The sequence below is a fragment of the Heterodontus francisci genome, chromosome 36, assembly GCF_036365525.1.
Source record: "Heterodontus francisci isolate sHetFra1 chromosome 36, sHetFra1.hap1, whole genome shotgun sequence".
Classification (NCBI taxonomy): Eukaryota; Metazoa; Chordata; class Chondrichthyes; order Heterodontiformes; family Heterodontidae; genus Heterodontus; species Heterodontus francisci.
This window is the reverse complement of record NC_090406.1, coordinates 49130916-49144968: the sequence shown is the minus strand read 5'-3', so window position 1 is coordinate 49144968 and position 14053 is coordinate 49130916. Positions and strand designations below refer to the sequence as shown.

The 14053-nt window shown below is 42.7% G+C and overlaps 1 protein-coding gene across 2 annotated transcripts in view; it reads left to right on the top strand.

Moving 5' to 3' along the window:
* The window catches only part of LOC137351803 (E3 ubiquitin-protein ligase TRIM11-like), a 46550-nt gene that overhangs the window by 20693 nt on the left and 11804 nt on the right, over positions 1 to 14053 (top strand). For both annotated transcript variants that reach the window (XM_068016656.1, XM_068016655.1), the window contains 2 exons: positions 10821 to 11051; positions 11456 to 11478. In XM_068016656.1, the coding sequence (XP_067872757.1) occupies positions 10821 to 11051; positions 11456 to 11478 (254 nt within the window). The remainder of the gene's footprint in view (positions 1 to 10820; positions 11052 to 11455; positions 11479 to 14053) is intronic.

Sequence of the window (14053 nt, the reverse complement as noted above, 5' to 3'; positions counted from 1 at the left end):
CATTTCCAGAATCTAGGAAAGTTTGGAAGATTACAACCAAAGCATCCACTATCTTTGCAGCCACTTCTTTTAAGACCTTAGGATGCAGGCCGTCAGGTCCAGGGACTTGTCAGCCTTTAGTCCCACTAGTTTTCCCAGCTTCCTTTTCTCTAGTGATAGTGATTTTTTAAAGTTCCCCCTCCCTTTTCCCTGCACCATCTCTCCAGCCATGCATTCACTGCGCCATCCTCCTATTTCCCTACTCACTAGACTTGCATTTATACAGCACCTTTCATGACCTCCGGATGTCCAAAAGCACTTTACAACCAATGAAATATTTTTGAAGTGTAGTCACTGTTGTAATGTAGAGAACATGACAGCCAATGTGCGAATAGCAAAATTCCACAAACAGCAGACGGCAAAGTGATGAGATGATCTGGTTTAATAATGTTGGTTGTGGGAAAAATATTGGCCAGAACACTGGGGAGAACTTCTCTGCTCATCTTTGAATAGTGCTATGGGATTCTTTAAATCGATTGAGAGGGTAGACAGGACGTTGGTTTAACATCTCATCTGAAATATTAGCACCTCTGATGATAGTGCAGGACCTCCCTTAACAGGGTGCTCCTGCCCAAATCCTGTGCAGCTTCTGTTTTCTGTGGTCCTGCTTGAGGCATTCAAGAACTGGGCCAGGGAATCTATGTTCAGTACCAAAGACGATCGGGTCTTCAACCATTGTCGGGTGAGTACGAAAACAAAAGTAATACTGTTAAGCGTTCTCAACATGCTGTTTGTCATTGATTGCAGATCACTCACTCACACACCCCAGGGCGTTCCACATTCATTCGACTGCTTAGCTCAGGTGTTTTGGCCTTAAAACCAACTGTAAAAATTAATGGTCTTGCATGCATCCAGCATTAGGGTTTTCTTCCATCAGCTCATCCATAATAACTAAGACTCATTCATTGACTTGACAAGAGATTTCGTCTGTGAAGAGACATGTCAACTGCTGGTGGAAGACCTGCAGGTTACTTACACCAGGATAACAGCACTGTCTTCACTGCCTTTGAATTCTTTGCAACTGGATCATTCCAGGCAGCATCTCATAGCCTTTGCCATATTAATCAAGCAGCTGCTTGAAAGGAATACATTCCAAAAAAGCTCCAGTCTGTGTGTGATGACAATCACCTTCTCCTGTACATGACTGCCCAATACCTAGGAAGCTTTCATAATGTGACAATCTACCATATCAGTCCTCGTGAACTTGGAGCTCTATATCAGGATGGTCGATGGTGATCAGGGCAGGCTAATGACACCAGTGAGGCTTCCACAGACATTGGGGTTTGGTTGGGGGGATGCACACAGATATAATAAGGCCTACACAAGAAGTGTAAGGTAGCAGGTTGACATACCATACTTCACACACACCTGTCCATTCTCTCCCCTCACAAATTTCCTCACCATCAAGTACCTCCTGCCCATTTTCTTAAGACAGAGATCTACATTTTTCCACCCATCATCCTACTGACAAAAGTGTGCCCAGAAATGAACTTGGAATTCTATGTGGGCAAGAAAGATTTACTTTACAGAACAGCATTCACCAATAGGTGCTAGAAAATCTATGCAAAAGTCAAATATTTCAGATACTGGAAATCTGAAACAAAAACAGAAAATACTGGAAATACTCAGCAGATGGGGCAGCAACTGTGGAGAGGGAAACAGAGTTTCAGGTCAGTGACCTTTCGTCAGAACTGGAAAAAGTTAGAGATATAACTGGTTTTAAGCAAGTACGGAGGGAGGGAATAAAATCGGGGAGGAAAGAACAAATGTGTAAATTAACCCTTGGAGTCCTGATATCATTCTGCACCATGTCCCAGGCCAATATATACTTTCTAAGGTGTGATGCCCAAAACTGTTTACAGTACTCCAGGTGTGGTTGACCCAGGACTTTGTATAGCTGAAGAAAAACAAAAAAGAAAAAACAGGGTAGAGGTTATGATCTGAAATTGTTGAACTCAGTGTTGAGTCCCAAAGGTTGTAAAGTGTCAAATCAAAAGATGAGATGCTATTCCTCGAGCTTTCATTGAGGCATCAGAACTGTGGAGGAGACTGAGGACAGAGAAGGAAGTGTGGGAGTGGGGCAAAGAATCAAAATGACAGGCAACCGGAAGGAACAGAGGAATCATTGTTTCACCTGGAAGGAGTATTTGGGGTCTTGGATGGTGATGAGCATTCAACAGATTAACCTCCACCATTTCCACCACCTCCAGCGTGATGCCATCACTAAACACATCTTCCCCTCCTCTTCCCTTTCAGCATTCCGAAGGGACAATTCCCACTGCAACACTCTGGTCCACTCCACTATCATCCCCAATACCCACTCCCCTTCCCATGCAAGTGTAGGAGATGCAACATCTGCCTTCTTACCTCCTCCCTTCTCACTGTCCAAAGCCCGAAACACTCTTTGCAGGTGAAACAGTGATTTACCGGCACTTTCTTCAATTCACTATACTATATTCACTGATCACGTTGCTGTCTCCTCTACTTTGGAGAGATCAAATGCAGATTTGGTGACTGCTTTGCGGAACACCTCTGTTCAGTCCGCAAGTGTAACCGTGAGCTTATGGTTACCTGAAACGTTAACTCTGTTTCTCTCTCCACAGATGCTGCCAGACCTCCTGAGTATTTCCAGCACTTTTTTATTTTATTTTCAAAAATCTATGTGCCTTATCAACAATGACTTGTTGAAACCTTGTCTATCTTTTGCATCAGCTATCTCAGTTGCTCAAACTGCTAGTCTGCTACTTCCACATAATGCTCATTGAGTGTGACAATATTGAGTAATTGATGGCTAGGGGCGTTCCTCTAGAGCTTTAGAGCCCTTAGGTGCCTCTCATCTCAGTGAAACAGCTGTTTCAGACCAGTTTTGGGCAGCCTTTCTCTTGTAGTGTCTGAAAGCATGATTGGTTGATGTTCGAAGCTCCCTTGGAGGGATCTCCAGGACTCATGCTCATTACCACCCTATGGAGAGATAGTGGCATCTAGGACCATGCCTATTAGCATATTAGCGCAGAATACATGCTCAGAGATGTTACTGATCTTACTGATCGACTGACCATTATGGATTCCAAATAGTTCCAATCAAGCCCTGTGAAAATACCAAATTCAGACTGAATCTTAAAGTATCTATTGAAGCACTTCTTGCTGCAGCTGGAAGCCACCAACATCCTTATTATCTCCTCCTAGCACCTTGTTGCTGCAACAATCTCCTAGACTGTCCCTCTCTCCAGAGTGTTTTACATATTGTGGGAAACATCTGCAATGCATTGTAGATAAGGCTAGTGAACTCTCCATTATCTCAATCGCATGTGTGGAAACCGTCTTCACTGCTTGCATGCGACCAATGCTCCCTAATAGTTTTCTATTGCTGTTTGTATGTACCCAATCTTTTGAAGATTGGGCCCAAGACCTGGTTCCCCAGGTTCCTTGTCAAGGCCAGTCATTGTCCCCCAGCCCCACCTCACCATGAAGGAATAGCAATTCCCCATTTCTACTCTCAGATCTTCACTCTCACTTGTGTTCAGTAATTCACCCACTGTAAACCCTTCTGCCTCGGTAGCTTCTTCCTTCTAAGTAGGTGTCTTTGTGCTGGCACTCGTGCAGGTAAGCTGGCATGACGGAGTTGATGATGAACTGGAAGGAATTGCAGATGTGGAAGTGGTAGGAGCTGCGTCTCTGGAGGTGCTTTTAGTGGCTGTCAGTCATCAGTCTCTTCCTCCAAGGTACAGTCTATGAAACACAGAAGAGTTTGTTTAGTTATGCACACAGTGACATATGGCCTTGAAGAAATAGTAAGGGTATCATAAGACTTCGAGAAAGTATGTGAAATTGATAATACTTATGAGGAATATAAACAGAAAATGCTGGAAATACTCAGCAGGTCAGGCAACATCAGTGGAGAGAGAAGCAGAGTTAATGTTTTGGTAATGACTTTTCATCAGAACTACTTATGAGCAGCCTTGCCCTGCCTTTATCAGCCTTCTCGTGCCACGTCACCTCCAACTTTTCCCCTCTCACAGCCTCTCCTATTTCTCTACCTATTATTTGGTGAGATTTTTGTTCCTGTGGCCTTTCATGGTTCAGTTTTGATGTTCCTCTGTAACTGTAGTTTTCTATTGCTGTTTGTATGTACCTTTACTTTTGTGGGGCAGTAAGACATTGTTAAAGGAATTTGAAGGCACAGAGATCTAATTTTCCCCAATGAGTGCACCATGACCTTAGTCAACAACACATCCATGGATGTATCTGTGAAGCTGACACTTGCCCCGGCACCCCACAGACCCCATCTCCACCCCCACCGAGGCACCTCTCCACCCCCCAAGGCAGCTCCCCACCCCCCCCAGCCCCCACCAATGCAGCTGTTCACTACCTGAGGCAGCTCCTCACACCACCCCTCCTCCCTCCCAAGGCATCTCCTTACTTCACTGAGGCAACTGCCCAGCCCCTAAGGCAGCTTTCTGACTTTCTAGTAGTTGTACTTTCTGCTGCTGAAAAAGGTGATACCTCCTTTTATCTAACTTTTCAAGGTTACACCAGCACTGAATGCCCTTCCCTCTCAACAACAGGGAGCCAGGGTGTTATTATTGCTAACTTGTGCCCATAGCTTTAAAGGGGCCTTCAAGGTAGGTTCAGCAGGTTCAGTTGTGAATCACGTGGACAGGCAGAAGTCTGCTGTGCCATTAAACAGCCAATGGGGAGACTTTTGGCACAATACCTTTTGAAGACCATGATGTCAGTGAATGCTTTGGAGACACTCTACTCCCCATAAACTTCCCTTTCCCCTAGTTCTACCTGTGTCGTTGGTATCTACACGGACCACAACCACTGGATCCTCTTCTTCCGACTGCATGTTCCTCTGCAGCCCAGAGCAGAAGTCCTGAACCCTGGCACCGGGCAGGCAACACAGCCTTCTGGACTCTCACTCTCGGTTGCAGAGAACTGTGTCTATCCCCCTGACTATGCTATCCCCTACTACCACTACATTCCTATTTACTCCCCTCGCTTGAATGGCTTCTTGTGCCATGATCAGTTCACTCATCTACCTTGCAGCCTCCGTGTTCATCCATACAGGTTGAGAAAACCTGTTAGACAATTGCAAAGGCTGAGGCTCCTCCCCTTCTACATTCTGGGTCCCCATAACTGCCTCACTCACAGTCACACCCTCCTGTCCCTGACCATGGACCAAATCAGAAGACCCTATCCTAAGGGGTGTGACCGCCTCCTGGTACTGTCTTCAGGGGTACCAGGTGCCCAGCTGCAACATATCACCCACCCTGTCATCCTTATTGTATTTTAAATAACTAATTAATTAGTTACTTAATTAATGAATTAGTTTATGACTCTCCTCACCAGCATTTACTACACCAATTTATACCTTGATAATACAATAAACCTTACAGCTTAAAAATAAAAGAGAACAGTACACTCACCAGCTTTTCCCTTCTGCTTGAGTGCCTTAATTAATTATAAGGCAGATACATAAATTTTATTTTTTTCTAATTTCTAGCTATTAACGCACACAACCTAATAGTAGTGTACTACCCTGGCTATTTACAGATACTCCCTAACAACACACAGCTTTTCTGTGATGTCACTGTTTGAAATTTTTTCAAACTCAGTCATGCGTGCTGACTCCTGAAGAGGGTCAACGGGCTCTCCGCTCCAAAAGGTAAGTGAAGGCCTCAAGCCTGGCACTGTATTTATTCTCTCCCAGTTCTCGGTGCTCCCTTGCAGGTCCGACTCCACCCCGCTCCCGAAGGTAAGTAAAGGCCCTGAGCTTGGTGCTGTAGTTATTCTCTTCCAGATCTAAGTGTTGCCTCGCAGGTCTAACTCCACTCCATTCCCAAAAGTAATTGAAGGCCCCAAGCCTGGCACTTTATTTATTCTCTCCCGGTTCTAGGTCCAGGTCTTCCAGATCTAAGTGCTCCCTTGCAGGTCTGATCCCACTACACTCCCGAATGTAAGTACTGTAAGTAATGAATTTCTTGAGTGCATTTAAGATAGTTTTCTGGAGAGATATGTTCTAGAACCAACTAGAGTGCGAGCAATACTAGTTTAGTTTACTTTAGAGATACAGCACTGAAACAGGCCCTTCGGCCCACTGAGTCTGTGCCGACCATCAACCACCCATTTATACTAATCCTACACTAATTCTACATTCCTACCACATCCCCACCTGTCCCTATATTTCCCTACCACCTACCTATACTAGGGGTAATTGCTAATGGCCAATTTACCTATCAACCTGCAAGTCTTTGGCTTGTGGGAGGAAACTGGAGCACCCAGAGGAAAGCCACGCAGACACAGGGAGAACTTGCAAACTCCAGACAGACAGTACCCGGAATTGAACCTGGGTCGCTGGAGCTGTGAGGCTGCGGTGCTAACCACTGCGCCACTGTGCCGCCGCTAGATTCCTTTAAATGAGTAATGAGCCAAACTTAATTAATCTAACAATAAGGGAACATTTATATAAGAGTGATCATAATAAGATTAAATTCAATGTTGGGTTTGAAAGGAGAAACTTAACACCGTCATGAAGATTCTAAATTTTGGCCAGACTAACCTTAACAGGGTGAATCAGATACATACGACAGCAAACTGTTCAAAACTGAATTTGGGTAAAATTACAGATGAGCAGAGGGAGGTGTTCAAAAAAAGAATTGAGCTTAATTCAGAACCAGTATATACTCCTAAGGGACAAGAGTTCTAAAACAGCAATGGTTGACAAAAGAGGTGAGAGATAACATAAAATTAAATGAAAAAACATACAAATGTACAATGAATAGCATAGATTCGGAGGACTGGGAGAGATACAAAGGACAGCAAAGGAAGTCCAAAAAAAGTAAAAACTGCAAAAAGGGGAACACAAAAAGAAAGACGAGTGCTATCAAGATTAACACAAAAACGTTTTTCAACTATGTTAGAAGAGAAAGAATAGTCAAACGTAATGTGGGGCCTTTAAAACAGATGAAAATTTTAAAAAAGGAAATGGCAGACTTTTTGAAAAATGATTGTCAGTCTTTCCAGTTTTCCAGTAGAGAAGAGGATAAAATAACTGACATTCCAGAGAAATTAATAATGAATCAAGGACTGGGACTCATTAAAGTTGACATAGGCAAGAAAACAGTATTTAAAAAAAAGCCACTAAAGACTGACAAACCTCCAGAGCTGATGGTTTCCACCCAGGGTTTTAAAGGAAGTAGGTGAGGAAATTACAGATGGTTTAACCACAATCTTCCAAAGCTCCCTTGATTCAGAAATTGACCCTTTAGATTGTAAAATTTCAAATGTAACTCCATTATTTAAGGAAGGTGAGCAAGAGAAATCAGGGAATTAGAGACCTGTTAGTCTAACATCTGTTATGAGGAATTTATTGGAATCTATAATTAATGATAGTGTGTCTGAGCACTTAGAGTAGATTTGTGCTGATTAGAGGCAGTGAACATGATTTGTAATGGGTAGGTCATGTCTAATAAACTTAACCGAATTTTTCGAGGAAGTAACTAAAACAGTAGACTGTGAACTATGGATGCAGTTTGAGTGGACTTCCAGAAGATATTCAGTAAGGTTCTACATTAGAGGCTGTTGGTTAAAATTAAAGCTCATGGAATTGAAGGCAAGTTGTTGACCTGGTTAGGCAACAGAAGACCGAGAGTAGGGATAATGGGAATTAGAAGGAAGTGACTAGTGGTGTTTCATAAGGACCTGTGCTGGGCCCTTTACTATTCAATATATTTATTAATGACTTGGATAACACCATAGAGGATCATAGAGTCATGGAGTCATAGAGTTTTACAGCACAGAAACAGGCTCGTCGGCCCTATGCACCTGCGCTGACCATCAAGCACCCGTCCTAACTAATCCCATTTCCCCGCATTTGGCCCGTAGCCTTGTATGTTAGGGCGTTTCAAGTGCTTATCTAAATATTTCTTGAATGCCGTGAGTATTCCTACCTCTACCACCCCTTCAGGTAGTGTGTTCCAGATTCCAACCACCCTCTGGGTGAACAAATTCCTCCTCAACTCCCCTCTAAACCTCCTGCCCCTTACCTTAAATCTTTGCCCCCTAGTTATTGACCTCTCCGCTAAGGGAAAAAGTTTTTTCCTATCTATCCTATCAATGCCCCTCATAATTTTGTATACCTCAATCAGGTCCCCCATCAGCCTTCTCCGCTCCAAGGAAAACAACCCTAGCCTATCTAGTCTCTCTTCATAGCTGAAATGCTCCAGCCCAGGCAACATCCTGGTAAATCTCCTCTGCACCCTCTCCAGTGCAATCACATCCTTCTAATAGTGTGGCGACCAGAACTGACCAGTACTCCAGCTGTGGCCTAACTCGTGTTTTATACAGCTCCATCATAACCTCCCTGCTCTTATATTCTATGCCTCGGCTAATAAAGGCAAGTATCCCATATGCCTTCCTAACCACCTTATCATATGTAACATCTAACCATCATATGTCCAAGTTTGTCGAAAACACAAAAATTGGTAGCATAGTAAGTCGCGTAGCGGGAGCAAAAAAATTACAATGAGACATTGATAAAAATAATGAGTGTGCAAAGCTGTTGCAGATGGATGGATTTCAGCAAAGGTAAGTGTGAGGTCCATCCATTTTGAACCATAAATAGGATTGATCCGAGCATTTTTTAAATGGTGCAAATCTGGGCACAAAGAGATTTAGTGGTCCAGGTATACGAAAATGTAGTGGCTATAAAAAAATAATCACAAAGGTTAATGGAATGTTAATCTTCATAATTACATGGCTAGAATACAAAGAAGAAGTTTTCCTACAGCTATACAAAGTTCTGTTAGACCACATCTGGAGTACTGTATACACTTCTGGCAAAGAATACATTGGCCACGGAAGGAGTGCAGTGCAGATTCATCAGAATGTTACCAAGGCTCCAAGGAGCATTATGAGGAGAAATTACATAAACTAGTCTTGTATTTCCAAGATTACCAGATGTGATTTGATTGAGGTTTTTGGCTCTTGAAAGGGGTAGATAGGGTAGATAGAGAGAATCCTTTTCTTCTGGTGGGGAGTCTAGGACAAGGGCACATAACCTTAAAATCAGAGCCAGGCCATACATGATAGAAATTAGGGAACATTTCTTCGAGGAAAGGGTGGTAAAAGTGCAGAATTCTCTCCCACAAAAGGCAGTAGACGCAAGCTCAATAAGTAATTTTAAATCTGAGATCAATAGCTTTTTGTTAGGGGAGGGTCTTAAGGTATCTGGAGCCAAGGGTGGCACAGTGGTGCAGTGGTTAGCACCGCAGCCTCACAGCTCTAGCAACCCAGGTTCGGTTCTGGGTACTGCCTGTGCGGAGTTTGCAAATTCTCCCTGTGACTGCGTGGGTTTCTGCTGGGTGCTTCGGTTTCGTCCCACAGCCAAAGACTTGCAGGTTGATAGGTAAATTGGCCATTGTAAATTGCCCCTAGTATAGGTAGGTGGTAGGAGAATGGTGAGGATGTGGTAGGTAATATGGGATTAATGTAGGATTAGTATAAATGGGTGGTTGTTGGTCAGCACAGACTCAGTGGGCTAAAGGGCCTGTTCCAGTGTTGTATCTCTCTATGACTCTAAGGCAGATAAATGGAGTTACAATACAGGTCAGCCATGATCTCATTGAATGGCAGAACAGGCTCATGGGGCTGAATGGCCTCCTTCTCACAATGATTTGGATGTGGGGACCAAATGTAGTATTTCCAATTTTACGGATGATACAAAACTAGGTGGGAATGTGTGTTGTGAGGAAGATGCAAAGCAGCTTCAAAGGGATTTGGACAGACTCAGTGAGTGGACAAGAATGTGGCAGATGGAATATAATGTGGAAAAATGTGAGGATATCCACTTTGGCAGGAAGAATAAATGTGCAGAGTATTTCTTAAATGGTAAGAGATTATAAAGTGTGGATGTACAAAGGCACCTGGGTGTCCTCGTCAATAAGTCACTGAAAACTAACATGCAGGTGCAGCAAACAATTAGGAAGGCTAATGGTATGTTAGCCTTTATCGCAAGAAGATTTGAGTACAGGAGTAGTGAAGTCTTGCTTCAATTGTATAGAACCTTGGTTAGACCGCACTTGGAGCACTGTGTGCAGTTTTAGTCCCCTAACTTTAGGAAGGATATTATTACCATAGAGGGAACACAACAAAGGTTCACCAGACGTGTTCCCGGGATGGAGGGACTGTCCTATGAAGAGAGATTGGGGAAACGGGACCTGTATTCTCCAAAGTTACGAAGAATGAGAGGTGATCTCATTGAAACCTACAAAATACTTAAAGGGATAGACAGCTAAGATGTTTCCCCTGGTTGGGGAGTCGAGAACCAGGGGACACAATTTCAAAATAAGGGGGAAGCCGCTTAGGACAGAGATGAGGCGATATTTCTTTACTAAGAGGGTTGTGAATCTTTAGAATTCTCTACCCCAGAGGGCTGTGGAAGCTCAGTCATTGAGTATGTTTAAAGCAGAGATTGGCAGATTTCTAAATACAAATGACACAAAGGGATATGGGGGATAGTGTGGGAAAAAGGCATTGAAGAGGGTGATCAGCCAGATGGGCTGAATGGCCTACTCCTGTTCCGATGTTCCCATCCCTTAACCTTCTATGTTCCAGGGAGTAAAAGCCAGGGAATAATTAAGTGGGGCTTGAACGCCTAACCACTCCGAGGTAAGAGTGCTAACACTGAGCCACAACTGACACTTGAGGAACTGAATGAGATTGTAATGGAATCTGCCATTTGGTATTATTTACAATTTTATGCATTTCTCCTTCCAAAGGATGAAATAAAGCAGAAGAAATTTAAAATAAAGGAGAAGAGTGATGCACTAAGGAAGCGAATTGAAAGTGAGGAAAGAGAAATTTTTGAATATCTAGACAGAGAGGAGAAACGTGTAATTGCAGAGATTGATGCCCAGATCAGAAATCTCAACAGCAAAGTCAGAGATTTCAGGAAAGACTTGAACAATCTGAATAGCATCTCCAAGAAGAAAGAAATCATCTTCATACAGGTAACAATTGCTGCTTCTGTACCGAGAAGAAATAAATAAAATAGAATTGTCCATCTGAAAAATGACAGATCAGCCAATTAGAAGTTGTTCCTTTAGCTGCTTTGAGCACCTATCATTAGTGATCTAAGCAGAATTGGCTCCACTTTGAGCTGAATTTTTTTGATCTTTTTCAGGATGTCAATGCTGTTGGATTGCTTAACCTTGTATTACAAACTTTTAAAGCCCAAGCTTAGTGTCCTGTAAACATTACTCCCTCATTTATCTCGTCTGCTCCCTTAGTGTTTTCAGCCTGCACTGTGAGTCTTGCACTTCACTTTGGTCTCAGTAAAAAATGCAAAAGTCTACTGAAGCTATTATTCAGTGCAGTTGCTAATACACATCATTCTATTTGTATTTTATTCCAGATGTTTAATTCTGTATCCGGCAAGTAAGTAACAGATTGCTTCCTTTTTTTAATTGAACATGTTGGAAAAAAATGTCCTATAGCACGTGGTCAGAAACTGGTTACACCCACTTTGACCTGTTCGTGCTCCTGGTCAGTTCCATTTCCATACTTTATCAGACATGGCTGTTGTGTAGAAGCCCTACAAGGGGGCACGATCCAGCATTACTGAGGTAAAGATCAGGCAAGAAATTGAAGGTGAGAGTGAAACCCAGAATTCAATATAAGAATGGCCAAGGGAGACTTTGACTAACGCAGAGACTGACTGAGTTCAGAGAAAGGAGGAGTTGGCTACATGAAGGAATGGTGCATTATCCTTTCACTTCTGAGATTTGGGTTTATATCCAGCCCATTCATAATAAAATTATACAGTGATGTTGAATTTGTGCAGGACATTGGATACAGTTCTGATGTACCACAGAAGGATGTTGGTACCATGAGGAAGGTACTATAGGAGTTTACTAGAATGGTATCAGGAACGAGAGGCAATAGTTATGACAAACACTGGGACCATTCTCACTGGAACAGAAATGTTAAAGGGAGGATCAAATAGGGGTGATCAAGATTACAGAAGGTTTTACCAGAGTAAACAGTGAATGGTTATCAGTGATCAGTAATAAGGCAGCATCAACACACGATTATCACAAGAAGAATGAAGGGAGAAGTTGTAAGATTTATTTTCTGCAGAGTTATTAGAACGTGGAATACTTTACCACAGGATCTGCTGGGGAAGAGATAACTTCATTTAAAAGGAAGTTGGATATGTATTTGCAAAAGAAGAATATAAAAGAATATGAAAAAAGGCAGGGAACGGAATTGGAGTAAATAATTTAGGAATATCACAGGTCCTGTGTCTCGACTTTGCTAATTTAGTTGATAAGAAATGAAAGAATTTGCATTAATATAACACCTTTCACCAGTGAACATCTCAAAGTGCTTCCCAGCCAATGAATTGCTGTTGTATCGGCAAATGAGACAGTCAGTCTGCACACAGCAAGGCCCATGAACTACAAATGAGGTCAGTGACCAGTTAATAAAGGCAGAAAATGTTGGAAATACTCAGGTTTGGAAGCATCTGTGGAGAGAGAAACAGAGTTAATGTTTCAAATTGATAACCTTTAGTCTGAACTGGAAGAAGGTAAGAGATTTAACAGATTTTAGGCAAGTACAGGGGCAGGGAAGGGGAGGAAAGTGACAAATTAATCTAGTTTAGTGATGCTGTTTGAGAGGTCAATTTTGGACAGGACACCGGAGAGAACTCCCCTAGTCCTCTTCAAAAAGGGCTTTGGATCTTTTACGTTCACCTGAGAGGGCAGGCGGGACCTGTGTTTAACATTTCATCCAAAAGACAGCGCTTCTGACAGGACAGCACCCTTCGCATTGCACTGATGTGTCAATGTAGATTATGTGCTCAAGTCACATTGCAATGCTTGAACAGATGACCCTTTGTCTCAGAGCCAAGTGTGCTACCTCCTTCCACTGGGTGCCCAATCTATAACTGAGATGACCCTGCCCTGACCCAGGATGACCCCAGCAGCATCAAGGGCAGAGCAATCCAATACACTAATGCCAGCAGAGTGAGAGTGAAGATTGTCCAGCCCAGAGAATGAGGAAGGAGATCAAGGTTATGACCAGAATAGTGTAAGCATTTGGGAAATTTTATATTTCTCTTTACTGGGAATCTGTTCATAATGATGCTTTAATTGGTCAGGTACTCTCAGTCCTAACTGTCGAGTGGTAAAGCTTCAATAAATAATGTTTGGACTCGTCACTGTTAGCAGGTTATTAGTAAAAAGAGGTTGAACAGGCACTGGTTAAATTCTGGGTTAAATTAGGTTACGGTAGTGTAGTAATGTTACTGTACTCAAAATCAATGAAACTTGGACTAATAACTCAGTGGAGCATATGAGTTCAAATCCCTCCATGGCTGTTTGAGAATTTGAATTCAGTTTTAAAAATTCTGGGAAGAAAAATCTGGTATCATTCCTTTTGGACAAGGAAACTTCCAGTCTGGCTTATATGTGATTCCAGTCACAGGCCAATTTGATTGGCTCTTAACTGCCCTCTGAAGTGGCCCAACAAGTCCCTCAGTTGTATCAAAAATGCTATAAAAATTTGTAAATACAAACTGGGTGGTTTTATTTTAATAAAAAAAAGTCAACAGATGAAACTCTCCGCCGAACAGTTCAAGAAGAAGGTCACCACCACGTTTTAACGCCAATGAATGCCAGCCTCATCAGAGATGTCCACATCCTTAGTAAGTTTAAAAAACACATAGTGTAATCCTATGGATACAAAATGATCAGCTTTGACTCAGTGATAGCACTCTCATCTCTGAGTCCGAAGGGTGTGGTTTCAAGTTCCATTCCACAAACTTGATCACAAAATCTAGGCTGACGCCCACTACAGTACTGACCGAGTCCTGCACTGTTGGAAGTGCTGCCTTTCAGATGAAATATTAAACCAGGACACTGCCTGCCCTCTTGGGACAGAAAAGGTCCTGTGGAACTATTTTGAAGAAGAGCAGGGAAGTTCTCCCTGGAGCCCTGGACAATATTTA